Genomic DNA, 22,658 nt, shown 5'->3' on the forward strand with positions numbered 1-22,658 from the left:
ACTTACAATGCAGATTTTTAGGCGTCTAAGAGGACTGTCCAAATGGAACCCATTATGTTCTGCTCAGTAATATCTTCATTTTGCATACTTTTAGGTGGTCATTGTACAGTCACTGCTTTGTCAATTTACGAGACATATTCTGACATATTGAGGTGTAAATAATTCCCGCTCATTATGATAATTCATCCAAAAAGATGAGAAGGACCACATTTTGCACTGACGGTAAGATTACTAACTTAAGATCAGTCTCTATTTCCTGCTATTTGGCCCATATTTTTCCACAAAGAGTAATATAATGATTAAAAACTGCATAATTTTGAAGCAAATATTCTTTCAAAAATACAAATTGAGGACAAGCAAAAAAATCCATATTTGAACACTGCACATTTTGCTAGTACGGTGGACTACTAATACTACTACATTTTGCTAGGGTCCAAAGGGACCCTACACATGCTTTTCTCTATAATTTAAGCACTTTTAAGTTTGTTCCATTCTCCGTCAAAAAAATTAGAAGACGTAATAGTAGATCTTTACACACAAAAAAGCCACGGAAATAGTTTTTTTTTTTAAATAAAAAATGTTCAAATGGAACTTCAAAATTTGCGTCTGCATGGGGGTCAAAGCGAGGGTTACAAACTAAGGCAATAGCATCCATGGTAAGGTGATCGCGCTTTGCTCTTACATGATGAAAATTTACCTTGGAAAAAATTCACCTCCATGATTTCGAAAGTTTTGAGCCCTTGTTCATTGTTTGCAGGGGTAAATTGCAGGCGCCAAAGCTGTCCTGTAGCGAGGAACCCGCTCAGATCAACTTCATTCAGGAGAACATCTTTGTTTGTTTCTTGATCTGCACCTGGAAGCAGATCGGCAGCAGGGAAGTGTTTCACTGTCTCAAACTGTGGCCGTTGTCCTGTTGACATTGAGATCGTTACATTCCGGGCGTGGTAGTACCGCATGCGGACTCGGGAGAGTGTGATGGGGGTCTGTAGGTCAAAGGTGAGACTCCAGCTGTCCTCTTGAGCTGCACGCTGCCAGCCGGTCCTGAGGTTGGAGTCCAGCACATAGCCGGCAACATGTCGGACTCCGTCGTCGTCCTCCCATTCGTCCGGTGTCACCCATGTCGGGTCGGTCTCTACCCAGCCACCTGCAGCCAACGACAGCATTCAGTAATATTCTATGTAGCTATGTGTAATTTATTGGCCCCAAAACTTTAGGTTAGAAGAGAAATGCCTGTTTCTGATGGATAAATTTGCTTAATTTTGGACTACCCAGTAAATACCCCCAACTGACTTTAACAGTCAAATTCAATATTCTGCGTATTGGAGAAATGTTTTGTCAATTAAAAAAAAGCATTTGACTCTGTTTGGCGAGAGGGGCTTCTAAACTTCTAAATTCAGGGATAGGGTGGAGCTTTTATCAGGTTATCAAATGTATGTACAACAAACCTCAGACGTGTGTAAAAACCTCGTCTGGCGTAACACTACCTTTTGTAAAAAAAAAGGGGCGTTAGACAGGGCTGCAATCTGCATTTAATGATCTTGTACACGAGCTCGATAATGCCGAATGTACACGTACACCACCATCTCTGCATAATTTATTCGTATCGTGCTTGTTATATGCAGACGATGTAGTTATATTTCCCGAATCAGATAAAGGTTTGCAATGTGCTATCATTAAGCGCCTTTTGTACCAAATGGAGACTCCAACAAGTTAATATAAGGAAAACAAAAGTTGTAATCTTCAACAAATCTGGTTGGTCCAAAGATTAAAAAAAATGCTCATTCGGACAAGACACGTTGGACATCCCTCCTACTGCTACGTCGGCCTGACTATTACGTTGTCGAACAGCTCCTCCCTGGCTAAAAAACAACTTTTACTCAAAGCAAGTACATCTATATAAAGTCTAATACCCCTTATTAGTTTATCTGTTTCTCCAAAGTGTTTATTAGGAATATTTGACTCCAATTCGTCTATATGGATGTGAAATTTGGGGCACTGAGTCCATAAATGACAACTCTCCAATCGAAATTTCGCAAAGCTTTTTCAAAAATAAACTTGGGGTTTTCAGAAATTGTAGTAATTTAGCATCTAGAGCAGAACTGGGCCGATTTACTTAAGAATTACTAGATATATCTGTTCGTTTGATTGGTTACGCCTGTTACAGATTGATTATAAAAGACACCCATTACAAGTTGACGCTTTTTTGATTCAACATTACTCTTTTACAAATAGTCGTAAAAGAACCCTGTTACAACGTGTATAAGAAATATTAGACTGTAGTGGTTACTCCAATCTGTTCTATTCTTGCAATTTATCTAGCGACACAAAGTCAATATGTGCTATGATAAGGTTCAGAATTACCAATATTCACATTCAAACTTTTTCTAATAATTTGAGTATGGATACTGGCAAGCTAAGGTTTTATACGACATGCAAGACATCATATACCATGGAAGAAATATCTAGAGATAAATGATTCTATTCACTCTCTGCAATTAGCAAAATCAGAATTAGTGCCCACCCCCTTCAAATAGAGAGAGGGCGCGGTACAAGAACTTACCTGTGTGCGAAAACTCCTGAACATGTAAATACTGCATGTCATACACGGTGGAAGACGAAAACATTTTTTTCTCAAATTGCCACTTCTACGATCACAAAAGAAAAGACCAAAAAAACAAATTCCACTCTGATTTCTCTACGTTTGCAGACAAATAGAAAATTACTCTCCTCACAAATCTCCCACATTACAGTGGGATCATTCGTCTTCCACTGTCTCGGAAAAAAGTCGAGCCCAATAAGTTAATATTTGGTGTCAATATCTAGACTAGTCACATATTATATTGTTCCCATTGTCTGTCCGGCCATATTTGCAGTTACTTGCGTAAATGTCTGTCATTGCAATTAGACTCCGGGCAAGAACTTGCAATAAACTGCATATATTGATACCATCAGGAAAAGGACGGCCTGGGTTCTGCAGTACAGTTCGGGACTACATAGTAACAACTAGGGGTGGGTACCGGTACCGTGTACCGGTACAAAACCGGTATTTCTTAATGGACCGGTCCAAAAAAACCGGTCCGTAAAAAATCAGTGGACCGGTCTATGGACCGATTAGAAAATTCATAGTACCAGGCTACTTGCAGGAGGCAACATAACTGGTCTAAGAAAATACAAAACAGCAGATTTAACGAGTCATTTTCGAAGACGTTAGCTGTGAATCATATAGAAACACTTAAAGGATGAGTAAACAGACGGCGAGGAGAGTATGGTTATAATCTTGAGACAAAGTGCAAACCTAAGAAATTATATCGTTCCAGACATGACGTTTGGAGACTTTTACGTGTGTCTCGCTCTGCAAAATATGATGTACTGCGACACTACTATAATCAGGTACAGGTACAGGTCCGGACCTGGACCTGACCCTTTGGACCTGGACCTGGACCGGACCTGAATTTTATATTATGTACCGGTACCCACTCCTAGTAACATGTGTTAATGTTGCCTTTTTTGACACGAAAAGTATGGACTGTGGCCATGCCAGTTTTGCAGTGCCTGAGACATAAGCGTACAACACCAGGTCTACTAAGTACGGAGGATAAGCCGAGAAAACAAAGTATGATTTCCAAAGGAATTTCGGCTTGAAAATGACAGAAACTAAGATGCCCTTATTAACCAGTTATTGAAGTTAGCTAAAAAGCTGTTTTGGTGGATTCAAACTTTTTAAACCATACGGTGAATACAACATATCTACTATTCATAGCAATGATGGCGTGGTATATATATGTGTACAAAGCATTTATTCTAAATCTTGAAAAAATCCTGTTTATGTTTATATTCAAGTCCATTATGTCTTGAGTAGTCTAAGTCCACGTGTGTTACAAAGGAAAATACTGCATACGCAAATAGGCACAATGTAGCATCCCCCTAGTTTCTACCAGACTGACTCCACTGGCTACTGGGGGGAATAAGTCGCCAGGGGAATTTGGCTACCAAAGGGGTTGACTGGCCGTGCTCCGGAGGGAGAAATATTGGCCCAACTGTAGACTGACTTTTCCGGCCAATTATTTCCCTTTTTGTCGAATTCTACTATCCGTACCCCCGTGGGAAGGCCAGGTGGAGGCTAGTATCCCCCTATAATCATGACTTCAGTATTCTACAGATTGACATGGATATCTAGTTGCTTACCTGTTAGCGCAAATGCACCTGACAGACAGTGGCACAGACCCCACAGCAGGACCAGAGATGTCCCGGTGGCCGACAGGTCTCCCATTCTGCTGAAAGGCGGATGACCCTTGACGTACAGCGTTCCTTCACGTTGTGCCGTTGTACACTGACGCAGAGTTGTTTTTCGTACAAAAGCACCTTAGCGTGCACTGCCGAATGCTCATATCAATTGTCAGGGTAGATGTAGAATGATAGCCTCCACATCAGGCTCTTCGGTGGTGTTTCAGTACTGACAGTTTTGCAAAATAACCCTTTTTGTAAACATTCGCTGGCAGCTTCAGCCGAGGCTAGACGAGTGTTCCGTGCGGCATTTTTATTCGCAGCTTTATGTGTGTCTCGTGGCAGGCACCTGGTGAAAACCTCATGAAATATTTGTTGTTGTTTTTCTTCGGCCACCCACTATATGTTTTACTCTTTTACAGATCTGTTTGCATTAGAATAAGCTAGGAAGATAAGGACAAGTGAAAGCTAAGGTTCAAATATAACAGAAATATTCAGTTCAATTCATTGACTAAGTTGGGACAACTGAATTCTTTTATCGATGATTGATAACGTTCCTTCACATTGCCACGCATCCTGCGGGGTCGGTACTCGGTACCATCTGTCCGTTGGGATGCTTAACTCCACCTGTTCGTAAAACAAAGTATGTGCAGAGCCGTGCCACGTACACCCCAGCACTATCTGATTACTTTGGCACCACACACCACTGTGCCAGGGTAGGTCCAGTGGACCGGGATGTCACCTACATTTCCCCCCGAAAAGCCGATCATGGCGACCGGCTTGCTTCTGTTGGTGTGCCTGCTGTCCATTGGCCATGTCGGCACAGACGGCGCGTGTCCCTCCTCTGCCTTCGCATGCAACACGACCGACGACTGCGTCGGTTTGGCAGCTCGGTGTGATGGTTTCATAGATTGTCCCGACGGCTCTGATGAAGAGTGCACGGCTCCAGGTTGTTTGTCGCCCGATGTTTTCGGCTGTGACCTGCACGCTCGATGCCTCTCCCTCGCCGTGGTATGTGACGGTATTGACCATTGTCCTGACGGCTCGGACGAGGAGGACTGCCTGCCCAAAGACTGCCCCTTATCCGACTATCTCAAGTGTAAACCTACTGGTATCTGTGTCAAGCCTGAGTGGCAATGTGACGGGTGGGATCATTGTGAAGATAGTTCAGATGAAGAAAATTGCACGGTGTGCCCCTTACCCAATTATTTCAAATGTGAAAGTGGTAGTAAGTGTGTCCCTCCAGAGGAACCATGTAACGGATGGGTTAGTTGTGATGACGGGTCAGATGAGAAAAATTGCACGAGCAAAGAGTGTTACAACCCCGAATATTTCAAGTGTGAAAGTAGTGGAGTGTGTGTCCGGCCTGAATGGCAGTGTGACGGGTGGGTCGATTGTGATCATGGTTCAGATGAGGACAACTGCACAAGCAAAGAGTGTTTCTACCCCGAACATTTCAAGTGTGAAAGTAGTGGAGTGTGTGTCCGGCCAGACTTGCAATGTGACGGAGGGGATGATTGTGAAGACGGTTCAGATGAGAAAAATTGCACAAGCGAAGATCTAGAGTGTTTCAACCCTGCCTATTTCATGTGTGAAAGTAGTGGAGTGTGTATCCCTCCCAATTGGGAATGTAACGGACAGTTTGATTGTGGTGACGGTTCAGATGAGGAAAATTGCAAAGGTAAAGAATGTGACAACCCTGACTCTTTCAGGTGTGAAAGTAGTGGAGTATGTTTCCCTCTGTCGAACGAATGTGACGGTTCTAATGATTGTGAAGACGGTTCAGATGAGGAAAACTGCACAAGCTATGAGTGTTACAACCCCGACCATTTCAAGTGTCAAAGAAGTGGAGGGTGTGTTCCTCGAGAGGGGCAGTGTGACGGTGTGTATGATTGTGAGGACGGTTCAGATGAGGAAAATTGCACAAGCAAAGGTATCGAGTGTGACAGCCCCGACCATTTTAAATGTGCGAGTGGTGAAGCATGTGTCCCTCCATTGGAGCAATGTGATTATATTTACAACTGTGAAGACCGTTCAGATGAGGAAGATTGCACAAGCAAAGAGTGTTACAACCCTGACTATCTCAAGTGTGAAAGTAATGGAGTGTGTGTCCCTCCAGAGAAGGAATGTAACGGATGGTTTGAATGTGTAGACGGTTCAGATGAGAAAAATTGCACAAGCAAAGAGTGTTACAACCCTGACTATTTGAAGTGTGAAAGTAGTGGCATCTGTGTCCCAGGGAAGAAATGTGACGGTGTGGGCGATTGCCCGGGCCTTTCAGATGAGAAAAATTGCACAACGAGCAACGGATGCCCCTTTCTCAACCAGTTCAAATGTGAAAGTGGTAGCAAGTGTATCGATTTAGAGGGGCAGTGTGATGGGTGGGCTCACTGTGAAGACGGTTCAGATGAGGATAATTGCACAAGCAAAGAGTGTGTCGACCCCACCTACTTCAAGTGTAAAAGTAGTGGCATCTGTATTATGCCAGACAAACAATGTGACGGTGATGATGATTGTGAAGAAGGTTCAGACGAGAAAAATTGCACAAGTAAGGAGTGTTCCATCACCTACTATTTAAAATGTGAAAGAAGTGGGGTGTGTTTTAATCCAGACAAACAATGTGACGGTGCGTATGATTGTGAAGACCGTTCAGATGAGGAAAATTGCACAAACAAAGAGTGTGACGGTTTTCAGTGTGAAAGTAGTGGGATATGTGTCGGTCCATGGAAGCGATGTAACGGACAGCGTGAATGTCGAGACGGTTCAGATGAGGAATATTGCTGGGAAGAGTGCACCATACCCGGCTACTTAAAGACCCGTCCAGACTGGCAATGCGACGGTATCAGTGATTGTCGCGATAGTTCCGATGAGAAATACTGCACAGCCGATGATTGTCCACTGCCCAAACATTTCTGTGAACCTGGCTCCTGCATCCCTGACGCTAAGCTCTGCGATGGCGTCCGTGACTGTGACGACCAGTCCGACGAGAGTGGCTGCGGTAAGCCCACCTTCTCATTTATGATATGTTCATCCTTGTGTGGCCGCGGGATGCATAGTAAGTCATAAAAATGGTGTGAAATTGGCACATGACACGGACAGCTTATTACTACATACAAATGTACTTCTAAATGTTTCTTGGGCTCTAAAACGCGATGGCGTTTGCAGACTTTCCGATGCACAAATGTACATAACCACTATGGTTTCACTATGATAGGAAACGTCGTCTTGAACCATCCAAGGATGGGGATAAGGGGATTAATTTTGGGTCGGCAACAGGACCCTTTAAGACACTAGCAGTGTTTATACCAGGCGCATTTGGCGAACTTTGAAAAGTTTGTTTTTGACCAGCAAAATTGACGGGTTGCTGCATTCCTTGCTGGATATGGTTTATAACGGTTTTACTGCCACGGCCCGTTACGTACAGGGGATACTAGATGGATGGGCGGATGGATGGATATATAGTTAGATGAATAGATAGATTGATAAAATTTACTTGTGGAACAATTTATGATAATTCGTCTTATATTTTCATATCCTTTTGTCTAGCCTTAAAATATGGCAGGTCGAGTTACACCAAAGACTTTAAAAATGGCCTGTTAGCTTAGCACTCAACATTTTAGAAATAGTATGGACGTTGAAATACACACACGACTAGTACCCTGGTGTAGTGATTGCACAAACATGTGTGGCCCAAGGGCTACTGAAACGGAATAGGGCGCTGCCCTTTGCACAATCTGGTTCAGGAAAGACTAACTTAACTCTTGTCAAAAGGGTCCTGCCAGTCTTGTAACCTATGCTGCATGCAGTATGCATATAAAGCTGAATGCGTGATGTCGCACTAAATAATTCAACTGCAAATACCTGGACTGTTTCAGTGACTAGACCTCGTGGTATGGAAACAAAATGGCATCTATTTGCGAACGCTTTCAGCGGACCTATCAGTAAGTTATTTAGATTGAAAAAAATCCGGGAACTGTACGGAAATTTACACAGGGCATTAGGGATAAATAGTGGACAATACGGTTAAATCTGTGTTTATCATTAGGCAGGATCAAACTTTCTGACAGAAAGATTCTGTCGACAGTGCCAAAAACCACTTTCCTGTCAATTCATTCCTACGGTTCCTTTGTCTCATGTTCCTCTAGTCATATGTTACCGTCGCTAGAGCAACAATGCCTTTATTGCCAGTCTTGCCATTTCTAGTCTGAAGCTTGCATATTCCCCTGGTATAGAATATTGAAGTAGAAGCCAGTAATGTAAAATGTTGGATATTTGTTTTTGCACAACCGGTAATGTCTTTAGCCTACTAATACGTTTCGATGACATCTTCTTCATTGCTTATCGCCACTACATGTAGACGTGAAATGTTAGTTTCCTTGCGTTTTTCTACGTACATTTTTTTTTTCCTTTTCAGAGATTAATTATACCAATAATTGTTTTTCTGTGGATCTTTTTCTGACAGACAAATATTTTGTGTTCCTGAAAGACTGGAGACAAAAATGACCTTTTGAGAAGTTTAAGAAGTCATTTTTTTTCTCACAGTGTTTGATACTTTTATGTTTTTGTCATTTATTTTTCTTTTGGACAAACAAGGACGATATGGCTCTGCACTCAAGTTTTCTTATAACCTATTTTTTAAAGTGCCATATACAGCGAACAACAAGTCAATTTTTACACCTTGGTGGTTTGACTGTTTGAACAATGCGGGTATCAAAAAGCCTACAAATAGGTCAAGTATGCTGATTATGGTACGTCTGCGCACATCAAACGCGCCTGTACAATGTGAAAAGACCAACAGGGCATTTTTTCAGTCTACTAAAGGTGATTGATTGATTGATTGATCGGTCGATTGGTTGATTGTCTGGTTGATTGAAGATGCTTCGAACTTTAAATGTTGTATAGTGTGCACCAGTGTCGAGTTCCGGTGCGAGACCAGTGGCAGCTGCGTGGCGCCCTCGGGAGTGTGTGACGGCGTCACCGACTGTGACGACGCGTCGGACGAGCTGCTGTGTCGTGAGTTTTATACAGATTACTAGAATGATTAGATGTAAAGAATCATGGCTTGGAATTGCTAGGATTTCTAAATGTATAACAATCATGACTGTCTTAGATAGCTTGAAACAGCGGGGCACAAGGCCCGATTATGTCAGTAGCCTCAGCGATAACCAACTTTCTGTTGCATGACATTTTTGTCAAGGTGTAATTCATATGTCTAAAAGGTATTGCAAACCTGGTTATCATATTTGATTACCACTACTACAAGTAATAATGATAATGGGTTTTATTAAAAGAACATTGAATTGAGGGGCACCACTTAGGAAATAAGTTATCAATACATAACAAGTCGTGATTTATTTGTCAATTGTTATTTTTGAAGGTTGTACAAAAAGCTGACGTTGCTTTCCAAATCTACATTTCTGCAGAGTCGTGTGCAGAGCAGAGGCTGTGGCAGTGTGACAGCGGCGAATGCATCAATAACGCCTCGGTGTGTGACGGAGACAAGGACTGTTCTTCTGGGGCAGACGAAGAGAACTGCCGCAGTAAGTTCCTATATAAACCAGTCATATATACATTGGTATATGTTTATCTATGATCCCTTCCCAGATACTCTGGAATGACACCATATGTTCATGCGAGAGCTCGAAATTCCCGGCTTTTACATTATTTTGCTGTGAAAACACATTACCTCATTGCCGCTTTTTATTTCATTATTAGTTGTATCGTTGAAAATTGTGACCTCACTGAGTGATGTTCGTCGTCACATGGTCTTGATGTTTGTGAGTGGCTCTTTCGCGTTCCCTTGTGCATTCACAATGTTGGTTATGTCTCTAGAACCTTTGTGTGGTTGGTTTTGTTAATGATGTTGATACTGTGCTGTCCATGTTGACAATCTATTGATACTTCAGCATACTCTCGATTACTTACAGCCCCCTGCAATGGTCTCCAGCTGGAGTGTGACGGGAGGTGCCTGCCGAAGTACCGCGCCTGTGACGGGCTGGAGGACTGTTCGAACGGGGAGGACGAGATCAACTGTACAGTTGGAGGTAGGAGTCGATCTTTATCATAAAAACTCTTTAAGGGAAAATACATTTTTGCAATATGTTGTAAATCTTTGTGTCTACCTGATCACCCCCCCCCCCAATGACCTGGGGGTCAGGGAACAAGGTGGTTGGTAGGTAGGTACTAGGTAAATGTTGTAATCAAAATACAGAAGCATTAAGCTAGCAAGTAAGACTCAAAACACAGTTTTGATAAAACTCCACCCACACAGGTTGCATTGCTAAGCAGTTCCATTGCGCGGACGGTTCCTGCCTGTTGGAGTCTCAGCTGTGTGACAACCTGACGGACTGCAGTGGAGGGAAGGATGAGGATGACTGTGGAGGTAGTTAGATCAGCTTTCACTTTGCACCAACATAACAACATCTACTGTACCTTAACGGTGCACACCCCAGTTCTTCCGCGACCCACGGAAGTGCGCGACAAAAAAGTGACGAAAGGGTTTCGAGGGGCTGGGTTTGAGTTTAGATTTCTCATAATGTGCTTCGAACTGATATTAGATACTAGCATGGCTGAAAAGCGTATGAATTGGTGTGTTTTGGGTGAAAATTGCGTTTCGATCCGAGCCTTACTTCCGGATATCCATACGCGTTGAAGGTGAAATGTCCCTTGGCCCGAGATTGACCTTTGTTGCGTTCTGTGGGTCATGCTGACATGCCTCGCGCCGTGGATGATTAAAGAACTCTTAGTACTGGAATTTTCTTTATAATTGGCTTGATCATACGCTATGTTTTTCTCCTTCTGACAACATCAATCGTTTGTACCCAGAAATTTTTTTCTACGAGTTTTATCCTACGCGAAAATGACAAAATTTGCCCATAATTTTTGACGTGAAAATTATGTTTTTGTCTCCTGATTTACCAAAATTAGAGAGGTTGAAGAAACAAAACCCAGCTGGTCTTGTAGCGAAAGGGATAGGCTTTCATCCCATACACAGTTGATTTACTTCGGAATACTTCCCTGGGAGAGACAGTACCAGGGTGCGCAGCCTCCAATTCAAACCCCAAATAAACTGGGGTGTGCTCCCTTAGTGCAAGACTGCAGGTTCCCACATGTTAAGGAATGATTCCTCAATTGTCATGGGAAAGCTTATTTATTTTACAGTGTAGTGCAATGTCTCACTGCTTTCATTTTTCTCACAGATGTCCCACCTTCCGGATTCCCGCTTGGTTTGGCGAGTCGGTACATCCCCGATGTTTACGTCACCGCCAGTTCCGAGTACAAGTCGGAGTTCGCCCCATCCCAGGCTCGACACTCTCCTCCGAATACACCAGGATACTGCTGGGTACCAAGTTCCGTGGTGGATCAATGGCTTCAGGTACCTGCTGATCATTGTTTCCTTTATTGAATCTATATCCTAGTCATGAAGAATTTGTTCTGTTACGTTGCACTAGCAAGCTGAATGGCGCGAACATTGAGCATCTCTTTAATATGAATGTTTGACTGCAGGTTTACTTTGGCAAGACGACTGACGTCACCGGCGTGGTCATGAGTGGAGGCGGCTCGAACTGGGACCTGGGCAGTTGGGTGACGTCATTCACTCTGGCCTTCAGCATGGACGGCGCTTCGTGGGTACCGTATGGAGGCAGCATCAACAACGTACAGGTACGAACTAATGAAGAGTCTGTCTTGACGATTCAGGGAGGTGGGACGAATGTACACACAGGCGAAATTTACCTTGAGCCGTCTCTAATTAAGCTGACGGGCCATATCTCTAGCAGCTGTAAGGGAAAACTGTTTAAGAGTTCAGAAATAAAAAAATACAATGTGAGCATCCGGCCATAGGGATATGACAATGGCTAACACTGTGCAAGCTCGTTTGAAAAGAACATGACGAGTTCTTTTCATGATCATTGTAATGTATCTGACGTCTCTCTCTCTGCCTTGTCTGGACCTGAACTTTCTTATTTTCTTGCGAAGGTGTTCCAAGGAAACCGAGACCGGTACAACAAAGTGAGTCGTCCTCTCCCAGCTCCAGTGACGTCACGCTACATCCGCCTGTACCCGACAGGCTACGAAGGCTGGGTTGCCATGGTGATGGAGGTGTACGTCACAAACGGTAAGTCTGCTGTAGATCCAACCGAAAACCAAGAAAACTGCACCATTATCATGTCTCCATAAAACTAAATTCTCATTATGTCATTATGTACCATGTTTGAAGCATCAGCTTAATATGCAAATAATGGATATTGAAATTGAATGTGTTGTTTCACTGCTAAAAATCATTATACATAATTTCAAGGTTGTAGCATCTAATATAAAAATTATATAAGTATAGCTTTTCCTAGAGCATTTGTATGTATCTATAATCTGCCAAACATGAGCAAACCCATCGCTTACAGGACAGGAGGAGACCGATGAATCTATAGTTTGATAGATATTTTCCAGAGGGCTCTAACCATAACCGGACCAGTACTTAAAATAATCATAATCGCCATCAGGACGTTGTAGGTCCTCTAATATCCACCCCTAACAACAACCCCTATCTCTTCAGACGAGAACACCTGGTTTAAACAAGACGAGTACGTCCCCCTGGGAGTCGGACTGGATCCCGACGACCCTGCCGCGGTTCCGAAGATTCCCGACCTCCACATGACCGCCTCATCACGAAGGGCCGAGTTCTACCCGTGGCAGGCACGTCTGAACAACGGGGAGGGACAGCAGCTGGAGGCGTGCTGGTCTCCGGCGCTGGACCTGGACACTGACCAGTGGCTACAGGTTTGTCTGGTCACCGTACCTTATCTGATAGATTAGGGGAGAATTCAGAAGATTCTTCAAGGTGAATACTATTGTTGAGAACAAGTCTGAAAAACAGGGAGGGGCTGCAACAGGGAGCGTGCTGGTCTCCGGCTCCGGACCTGGACACTGACCAGTGGCTACAGGTGTCTAATGCTTGGCCCCCATACCTAATCTAATAGATAGTTTGGTCACCGTACCTTAAGTCTAACAGATATGGAGAGACTTCAAAAGAGTCTTCAATGGAAAACGTATCAGATGAAGTAGACCACCAGCAGATTGATGGAAAACAGATGGTAAAGGTCCATGACTAGAGTTCAGTTCTAGGAATTTGTTTACCAGCACAATTCTGCTTAATATTAATCACTTTGCATTAGGCTTGGAATTCAAGGGACTATTTTTGCAACTTCTAATAAAATACAAACGTGAGATCACTCTATTCAACAACAAACAAATCGGTAAATTGGTCTTCATTAATGAAATAGAAAACCTGTGAGTTTTTCCTTTACACTATAGATTCAGCACGACAACGTGTACGAAGTTGCCGGTGTCATCACCCAGGGGGCTTACAACCTGGGCCACTGGGTCACGTCCTACAAGCTGGCGTTCTCTGTGGATGGGGAATGGACAATGTACACAAACAGCGCCGGAGACAGTGAAGAAATGGTCAGTTCAAATATACATTTTTCAGCAAACAAGACAAGGTGTCATTTTAGCATAAAAAAGCAGTGTTGAAGACTATCTGTACGGTCCAGTACTTACCTGACTACAAGGGAAATAAAACGCTTTTACCCCCTTCTATGGTACATGTTGCTTTTTGTCAACATTTGTCAGGACAGCCTCGGTATCAGGTGTACAAGACACGATTTTGTTTTGTTTCAGGTGTTCCAAGGGAACAGCGACAGCCACGGCTATGTTCGCAACCTGTTGGACAACCCAACTTTTGCAGGCTACACTCGCTTCTACCCGCTCACCTTCCACAATCAGATCGCACTGAGGGTCGAGATTCTCGTCAAATATGGTCAGAAGGCCAATTCATTTCATTAACTGCTGTGTGTTTTGCTTAGATCCAATACTATTCGTTGGTACTGGTGTTCCAGAATTCTGCAATATCTTAACAAAGACGAGGAGAGGTAGCTAGACTGTCAACAGTTTCACTTACAAGATGATTTTGATTTTCTAAAAGTTTATTATCTATTTTTTTTGCTTTTGTACATACAAGGACATCGTGGCACTGCACTAAAGTTTTTTAACTTATATTAACAGTGCCATGTACAGAGAACAATAAGCCATTTTACGCCTGGTGGAGGGAGGAAACCGGTGTAAAGTGCTTTTCCTGGATATCGTTGGCTTCAGGGGATTCGAACCCGGGACTGCTGGGTTCTGGGTCGAACACCCTGCCGTTACGCCACACGACCCCACCCCGCGATTTTGATTTATTTCACGCTGAACTATTGTCTCACTTCGAAGGTTCTTCTGTCGACTGACAAACCAATAGGGCTCAAAACATAGCATTTGGGTCAAATGAATTAATTTATAAATAATAAAGTGGCGCTGATTACCATTAATATTACAAGGTTCCGGGTGTACATCTGACGAGGTCTTCTGTGACGGGGCATGTCGACCAAGGGAAAGTTTCTGTCGGGCTTTTGACGGATGTTTGCCTCAACGCTATCTTTCTGGAGACAAGTAAATACAAGCACTTCGCAACTTTCTTTATATAAATGATGGATTTGAATAGCTGATACAGGCCCTTTTTCACAATTTGTGTGATAGAATGAGCTATTGTTCATGTTGGTGGTTACCTAGTATGAGATTTCCATTGTACAATTTTTTGTGATAGAATTGTTTGCGATAAGCTACTTTGAGACTGCCATTGTTACCAATGATGTTATCAGGTTGCAAAGTAAATGTGCACTTAGAATAGCCATCGTAGTTATGCTAATCAGATAATATGAAGGACAATTCAATATAGATATATGTTCTTGAAGTGAATAGTTGAAACTGACAGGAAGATATAGTATTACTATAAGGAAAGTACAATATCATGACTTCATGAGCTGATTAATCAATAAGACTGAATGTAATGCATGAATGAGTTCTAACTGCTAGTAGATAGATAACTAACACTAAAACACTTGAAATCTGGATAAAACGAAAGACTTACAGACTGTTTCTGCTGCAGACCTGTTTGTGAAGATGTGTTGGAGGCTGAGTGCGGGCTGAAGTTGGACTTGGCGAGTCTCGGATGTTTCGGTTCGTCCTGGCTCACATTTTACCCCTATGTAGTCTCTGTATATAGAAGTGGGCTATTTAAGTGCTGGGGTCGCATGGCTGTAGCCAGCAATGATGCAATATTATAAAAATTGTATAACACTGAGGTATTGAACAGGCAGTCTTGTTTAGAGAGGAGTCTAAAATTACAAGGATATACCTGGTTACATAAAAGTGCATGTGTGTTGGTCAAAGTCATCAAGTAACTGTAACTTCCAACACGGGGAAGAAAATGTCGACTTACACATTTTCGACAGTGAAAATCCACACGTATATACTTACCATTTGAAAAGGATTGTCATTTATTTTCCTTGTAGAGATCGACAGCCAGTTCAGTCCGTGTGGGGATGGTGACGTGTTCCACGACAGCCAGGCTTGTGACGGCACAAGAGACTGTTCAACTTGGGAGGATGAGGCAAACTGTGACGGTAAGATTTCTCCAGACCCTTCAGAGATAGTAAAGAAAATCACACAACAGTTTTGAAAGAGAGGCGAATACGCAGGCTACGTGACTTGAGGTGGATGCAACGGTAAAATTCTTCAATAGGAAAATCTCTTCTTGGCTGTCAATGCCCTTAAGTTCAGACTATATAGAAATATTTTAAGACTTTATTTAACCCACATACAATGTTGTTGTTTGTTCATCTCATTGTTTTCTTAACTCGGATCCTTATCCTAGTCATTATGATGCTTGACCCTATTATACCTCCGTCGCCATGTTGGACTGAGACCACCAAAAATCAAATTGACACAAAAACTTGTTTATCCCAAGAACACTGTCGTCCATGGGATGCCCACAAAACCCTTGTTATTATTGATGTTATCAGATTTTAGTCATCTTGTGCACTGTGATTTTATGCTGTTTGCATTTTAATTTATGACATTGTTTTATGCAGTTAATGTACAGTAGTATGTTTTTATGCAGCAGTAAAACCAATACAATTCAGTCCGATAAAAACTGCAAGGTTGATTCAACTATAAAATTTTGAATTAGTTAAATACTCAGTATGGCACTTGAACCTTATCCTTACACCTGACTTAAACAGAAGAACTTAACTACGACAATTGTACACGGTACACTGTATGGCGACAACTATCAAACATAATACAAATTAGAGGTATAGACGAAAACTTAACATCCTAATTACTGATAAACAATACAATACAATTACAATAAGGGCTCGCATAAGTATTTGATATACTGTTACAATCAAGTGGGGCTCTTCATTAGTTTTGGTATTTTTTTCTAATGTAAAGCAGTCTTTTGTATAATTGCCTATTTTTGCATTGCCGGGTTGATGCGTGTAAAGATATACTCAAAACAGAAAATGGGAGCCACTCACATTCCAAACGTTGTGCCCCCTTCAGAGTGTGCGATGGAATGTCTGACTGTCTCGGGTGACCCCTGCATCCCGAACGGATGGATCTGTGATGAGGAAATAGAAGACTGTCTGGATGGGGAGGACGAACAGGCGTGTGTGGAGGGTAGGTGTTGGAATGATACTAATACCAGGGCCACATTTCTAAACCAGGACCCGACTGAACTGTTTGCAGGAGCGAAAAATAGAAGAGCATCACTCACTCACTCAGTCACTCACTCATGACCCATGACCTCAGTGGTCGTAGGGGCGTTATGACAGCCAGCTGCAATGATCCGTGCCCATCCTGTTCCGTCCTCGGCCTCTCTGATCAGTTGTGTAGCGCTCAGGCCAGTCCATGTCTTGATGTTGTCCAACCAGGTTTTCTTTGGCCTTCCTCGTTTCCTCCCTCCTGCTACTGTACCTTGCAGAATGGTCTTAGCAAGTGTGTTGTGTCGGCATACGTGCCCAAACCACTTCAGCTTCCGGCGATTGACCGTCGACAGGAGTGTTTGACGTCTGCCGCAGACTGCCTCTGCCTCCCTCCGTACCGAGTCGTTGGTCCTCCGTTGCAGGTAGGAGATGCCAAGGATCTTCCGTAGGCATCTCATCTCGAAGGCTTTTATGCGGCGCTCTGTTTCGGCCGTTGTGGTCCAGCTTTCACAGCCATAGAGAAAGACGGAGACAACAAGTGACTGGTAAAGGTTGATCTTAACTGGCAGGCTGATGTTCTTGCTCTGCAGGATGGGCCTGAGTTTAGCAAGTGCTGCTATAGCTTGTGCAATCCTTGCTTTGATTTCTTGAGTGGAAATACCGTCCCTGTTAAGGATGGAGCCAAGGTATTTGAAGAAGTCCACGTCTTCGAGGACACCCATGGACACCGTAGTTCTTGCGCCTGGTACTTGGCTGTTGACCATGACTTTGCTCTTAGATGTGCTGACTTCCATGCCATAAGCGGTGCTTCTACTCTCCACTCGGGTTGATAGCTCTTGATGTTCATCTTTAGAGCATAGCGAGAGCATAGTGAGAAATATACACAAATTTTGCTCATGACTAATTTTCTTCTTGTTTTTTGTTGTTTTAGTTTTGTTGTCTTTTATATCATACTTTTCGTTCCCTCAAACCCGGTTTGTAATTGTGGCCCTGACATGAAATAATGACAGATGACGCCCAGACCCTCCCCCAATCTAGCCAACGGGCAACATCCACCATTGCCCCAACGTCACAGCAGGGGTAGAATGTATTTTTGTGTATTGGGGGGGGGGGGGGGGTGCAAAATCATGGCTGCAGCTGGCCCCCAGGATTAACGACGAGTTTTTTCTTTGTACAAAATCTTGATGTGTCTTCCTCTTTAAAGTAATTCAGAGATTTAAGCACAAAACGTTGAATTTCGGTTTTATCGTCCAAATGAGTCAACGACATATTTTTTTGGGTCCAACACTAAGAATGTGAAAGATAATCTATTAGCAAGTCCCTACTATGATTTCTATGGCTTTGTCTGTTGCCATGGTTTACCTGTGCTTCGTACTTTCCATGACAGGTGTGCCTAAACACTGCTTCTTCACCTGCCGTGACAACGTCACCTGTCTGCCGACACGTCACCTGGGGGACGGGCATCATGACTGTGCTGGTGGTGAGGACGAAAGACCCAGTGACGGTAAGTCGGAACCGGGTTTAAAAATACATCTGTCAAGCTTACCACTACAAACACAAGCATACAAGCGCGCGCACACACACACACACACACACACACACACATAAATATATATATATATATATATATATATATAGAGAGAGAGAGAGAGAGAGAGAGAGAGAGAGAGAGAGAGAGAGAGAGATAGATAGATATAGATATAGATATAGATATAGAGATAGATAGATATAGATAGATATACAAATTTATGCAAACCTGTTTTTATAGTTGAAGAGGCTCTGGGGCGCAGGTGGGCCTCCTGTGGCTACAACTGCGCGTCCGTCTACGGCAACGCGTCGTGCGTTCCTGACGCGTTTAGCTGCGACGGTGACGCGGACTGTTGGGATGAGGAGGACGAGCAGGACTGTGCCAAAGGTCGCACTAGGGATTGCCTGACGTTCTTCTGCGGCCTGCCTGTCTCTCCAGACCTCGAGTACTGCGTGCACCATCATCTGATCTGTGACGGGTACCCGGACTGTGCGGCAGGGGAGGACGAGCAGGGGTGCGGCAACGCGGACGGCGCGTCCACTCAAGCCAGCACCACGCCGAGCGTCGGACCGACCGCGGAACCGACAGGTGGTCAAGTATCCTTCAAAGATCAAACAGGTGCCAAAGCAAATAGTATATTATGTCTCCTAAAAACAATTGTAAAACAGAGTTCTTATGTAGCCTTAACAATTTCTTTGCAAAATCACGTCACTCATGTAAATAGTAAAACTTGTAGGGATATTTCTTCAACAATCTTTTAAATTAAAAGATCGGATATCTACTTTAAATTTTACCCTGTTCTAAGGCAAACCATATTTCCATGGTTCTAGGACATCTTAGGTGAAAATATAGCACGAGGACCTCATGAAAGACTTGAGACAGGGACAGGGAGGAAATGTATCACTACCGCATTCACTTCATACAACTCAATGTATTAAAGCATAAACCTGATCCCCAGGCTTTGTTTTCACCATGTCTTCCCTGTATACACCAATTAAACAAATTCGATATCAAAGCACATTTGAAAGAAAAGAAAAACTATCAACAGAATAATGGCCGGGCCATACCACATATCTACGTGTTTTTATGTTTTTGGCCCGCTCTATGTGAAAAATATGTCGTATATATACTGATCAAATCTCGTTATACCAGTGATCACTAAAGTTTGTTTATGCGTCATCTTCGAAAATCCATCATCCGGTTTGTAGCGACATGTTTCTTTAACCTTTATTGCACTAAAGCACCCCATTCTCTGTTGGTTACAGAGTTAGGCACCAGGCAGAAAGTTATCTGTCTCAATTGTAATGCATGATTTTTTTTCACCAACCTGTTTGGAGTGTACATAGTACAGTTACTATTTATGCTTCCTTTTCTTATTCATTTCTATGCTATCTTTCTTGTCTCGTTTATTCTGCTATTGTGATATGTTTATTTTTTTGTTCCGTCTACTTATGCTGCCTTTAATTTTTGTTTAGTTACAGGGTTCTATGAAGGGAACCGTGCAGCCCCGGCCCCGGCCATGGCTTGGATGGTGGCCTCTGCACTGTGCGGTCAGATTCTCTACCGCCTGGCTTTCTAATCATTATAAGATTTCGTCTGTAGGACAGGGGAAAATTAAGTGGAAATTGCTAAAAGACATGGCATGAAATAGCGTTCCAGAGACATGATCTTTATTAATTGTTTTGACTAAGAAATGCGTAAGTTTTACCTGCAATCATCCGCGTTTGAGCTACATTGTCGACATGTCCAAACTCTTGTTTTTGGAATGTATCATGTTTCTTATGTCTCAAACTCTTTTACTTTCTGCAGAAAGTTAAAGCTCATAAATCGTACCAAAATTTTTGATAGATTTGGAATAGTTGTTTAATTTTTGAAATTTTGCGTTTCGTACACCTAAGGAACCATGGGTAACATGACCAGAGAATGTATCAGATAACCAGAAAAACAGAAATTAATTGGTGCAGTGTGGCATGGCACCGGATGATACACATGGATTATTCAATGCAGTCTTGTTGCAGACAACATATCAATTATCTAAGCCCTAATATCATAGCTCCGTGAATAGTTCATCAGGTTGGTAAGTCACCGGATAGCAACGTTCTTTGTACACAACCAAATATCTCACACTGCAGCAGCGACACCTAGCGTGCGAAGTATTTTTTAACTAGGCCATACCAACGTTTTGGTGACCATCTGTCACCTTCCCAATGCAATAATGTAAATCATGTCATGAACCGGGATGAGGAGGATATAAACCCAGGGTCATGTTTCACACCACATTCTTCACACTGCAGCAGCGACACCTAGCTGGCTTGTAAAGTATTTTTACCCGACCAACGTTTTGGTGACCATCTGTCACCCTCCTAATGCAATATTGTAAATCTACTCCGGTCATGAACCGGAATAAGGGGGGATATTAATCCAGGGTCATGTTTCACACCACATTCATCATCACGATGCAGCAGCGACACCTACCTGCCGTGCACAGTAGTGCCAGTTAGTGTTGTCCTATCCGGAAAAAGGTGACGAAGAGATTTCTGATATAGATGGAATGAAAGAGTAGAATTTTCTTTACTTTATTTCACTGCCAAAATGGAACTCTGACGACTCTCTGGCGCTCTGTAAGATCAACATATCATAAGAGCATATTATTCTTTTTATCTGTTAGTCTCAATTTTATTGACAATTCCCTATACTTTAGTGCAACACACTAGGTACATCATATTAATGTAAGGAAATTTTCCTTTAATTTCCAAAACTCATGCAGATCTTTTAATTAGAGCATCAATTTTAAGTTATTATTAGTCCTTCAAACGTATAGTTGAAAACGTTTTGAAATAAAGAATTTCTGTGCATGGTCAGTTAGAATAAACATATATCAGCATGTGAAGACTTTTCCGCGTGGTGTCTTCTGTTTTTTTATAGAAGAACTTTATTGCACGACTATTGTAGCAGGTACAAAGTATGGCAAAAACAATTAACATGGAACAAGATATAAGTATGGAATAAAACGATTCACTACAACAAAGTGACTATCTTAGGTTTAACACTATTCATGTTGGGCTCATAATGAGTATCATTATTTTTCTTTTTTATATGATATACATTCACATGGTCATTCATTCATCCATCAATTCTTCTATTATCTTGTTTCAAAGTCTGCTATTGAAATGTCCTTGGAGTTCGAAAGAAAGATGCAAGAGAGCCCAAACTTACGTCACTTCTTCCCTACCACAATGACTATTTATCGTGTTAGAATTGTGATCATAGCTTCTCCAGAACACGAGATAAATAAAACCCTGCAACAAATGCACCATAGGATAACGATGATGAAGGTAAGATATCAAAACATCACATGATGAGAAATTACTCAAAAACCCAATTCTTTAGTAATTGTATCTCATTGATTCTCCCCAAGTACTCATGGTCCTACCCGATGCAAGTCATTAGGGTATGCATGATATAATGTACACAAGTGGCTTTTTCTGCGAAGGCGGGTCAACTGCACATCAGGAGGTAGGCATGTTCATTTCGACAGATGATATGAGACAACATTACATTCACTAGAAACTTTGTAATTTTAGAAAGAAAATATGCTGAAAGTTAATAAGCCTTTAGAGATTTTTTGCAGCTAATCTTCCCTGATTAAAGGTTCGAAAGGTGTTACAGATTCTGAAGTAAACAACATGCTTTTAATATTCAAATATATACCTTCAGACAATTAAGTTAAACGTATGAATAAGACTGATCTTAAACTGTTTGCCACACCCTGTTACTGCTCGGCTGCTGAAACAAGTATCCTACAAGTACTGTAGGAACAAGAGGACCGAAAACCCTTCACCACTCCTTCGCCAAGAAAGTGCCAACTGAGGACTAGGCTGAAGGACAAGTTCGGACAATTTTCAAAGGTAAGTCTCTTCTCAAGAAAGCAATGCCACATTGCAGCCTCCCCCATGCCTTCTTATAGGGGGTATGAATCGTAGAATTCGGCAAAAGAGAATAATGATTGGCCATTAGAGTCAGACCACGGTAAGGTATATATTTCCCCTGCGCTTGCAAAATAAACCCTCTGGTGGCCAAACTTCCTTGGCAAATATTCTTCCTGTAACTGCGTAGTAAGTTTGGCAGAGACTAGGCACATTGTTCATTCGTAGGTGAAAATGAACTGGAAAAGGCAATTTGGAGTCATTTCTAATCATTTCAAACAAGATAACCCAGCCCCAATCTGGAAGGTCCAGGCTGGTCGGGGATACAAATTCAAGAGGAATAAACAACTGTGGTTGTACCAGCATTTGTTTGTTTGTATTGCCTACCCGGTAAACCGCGTC

At 42.5% G+C, this 22,658-nt stretch overlaps 3 protein-coding genes across 3 annotated transcripts in view; 2 read left to right on the top strand and 1 right to left on the bottom strand.

Annotated features, from left to right (window-relative positions):
- The window catches only part of LOC136426708 (uncharacterized), a 19,196-nt gene extending 14,926 nt beyond the window's left edge, over positions 1-4,270 (bottom strand). The window contains exons 1-2 of the mRNA XM_066415461.1: positions 4,186-4,270; positions 854-1,144 (exon numbers count right to left, since the gene is read on the bottom strand). Of these exons, the coding sequence (XP_066271558.1) occupies positions 854-1,144; positions 4,186-4,270 (376 nt within the window). The remainder of the gene's footprint in view (positions 1-853; positions 1,145-4,185) is intronic.
- Positions 4,271-4,926: 656 nt separating this feature from the next.
- On the top strand, positions 4,927-13,035 carry LOC136426720 (low-density lipoprotein receptor-related protein 2-like). The gene is made up of 9 exons (XM_066415468.1): positions 4,927-7,222; positions 9,127-9,237; positions 9,648-9,764; positions 10,152-10,268; positions 10,496-10,606; positions 11,424-11,599; positions 11,731-11,886; positions 12,202-12,340; positions 12,776-13,035. Exons 1-9 carry the CDS (start codon positions 4,960-4,962, stop codon positions 13,033-13,035), a joined length of 3,450 nt encoding a protein of 1,149 aa, XP_066271565.1. The 5' UTR covers positions 4,927-4,959.
- Positions 13,036-13,091: 56 nt separating this feature from the next.
- Positions 13,092-21,192, top strand: LOC136423574 (low-density lipoprotein receptor 1-like). The gene is made up of 10 exons (XM_066411799.1): positions 13,092-13,163; positions 13,534-13,683; positions 13,900-14,038; positions 14,595-14,706; positions 15,203-15,273; positions 15,609-15,719; positions 16,660-16,776; positions 18,190-18,306; positions 18,571-18,948; positions 19,806-21,192. The coding sequence occupies exons 2-10, from the start codon at positions 13,648-13,650 to the stop codon at positions 19,907-19,909; spliced, it is 1,185 nt and encodes a 394-aa protein (XP_066267896.1). The 5' UTR covers positions 13,092-13,163; positions 13,534-13,647; the 3' UTR covers positions 19,910-21,192.
- Positions 21,193-22,658: the final 1,466 nt, after the last annotated feature.

The sequence above is a fragment of the Branchiostoma lanceolatum genome, chromosome 1 (assembly GCF_035083965.1).
Source record: "Branchiostoma lanceolatum isolate klBraLanc5 chromosome 1, klBraLanc5.hap2, whole genome shotgun sequence".
Taxonomy (NCBI): Eukaryota; Metazoa; Chordata; class Leptocardii; order Amphioxiformes; family Branchiostomatidae; genus Branchiostoma; species Branchiostoma lanceolatum.

What these genes read in the sequence shown, in the direction of transcription:
- LOC136426720 (XM_066415468.1), top strand. Translation starts at nt 4,960, where the DNA reads ATGTCACCTACATTTCCCCCCGAAAAGCCGATCATGGCGACCGGCTTG. An exon ending in AGACGAAGAGAACTGCCGCA is followed by an intron (nt 9,765 to 10,151) that starts GTAAGTTCCTAT and finishes GATTACTTACAG; the next exon opens with CCCCCTGCAATGGTCTCCAG. An exon ending in TGGTGGATCAATGGCTTCAG is followed by an intron (nt 11,600 to 11,730) that starts GTACCTGCTGAT and finishes GTTTGACTGCAG; the next exon opens with GTTTACTTTGGCAAGACGAC.
- LOC136423574 (XM_066411799.1), top strand. Translation starts at nt 13,648, where the DNA reads ATGTACACAAACAGCGCCGGAGACAGTGAAGAAATG. An exon ending in GGACGAAAGACCCAGTGACG is followed by an intron (nt 18,307 to 18,570) that starts GTAAGTCGGAAC and finishes CTGTTTTTATAG; the next exon opens with TTGAAGAGGCTCTGGGGCGC. An exon ending in ATCCTTCAAAGATCAAACAG is followed by an intron (nt 18,949 to 19,805) that starts GTGCCAAAGCAA and finishes ATTTTTGTTTAG; the next exon opens with TTACAGGGTTCTATGAAGGG.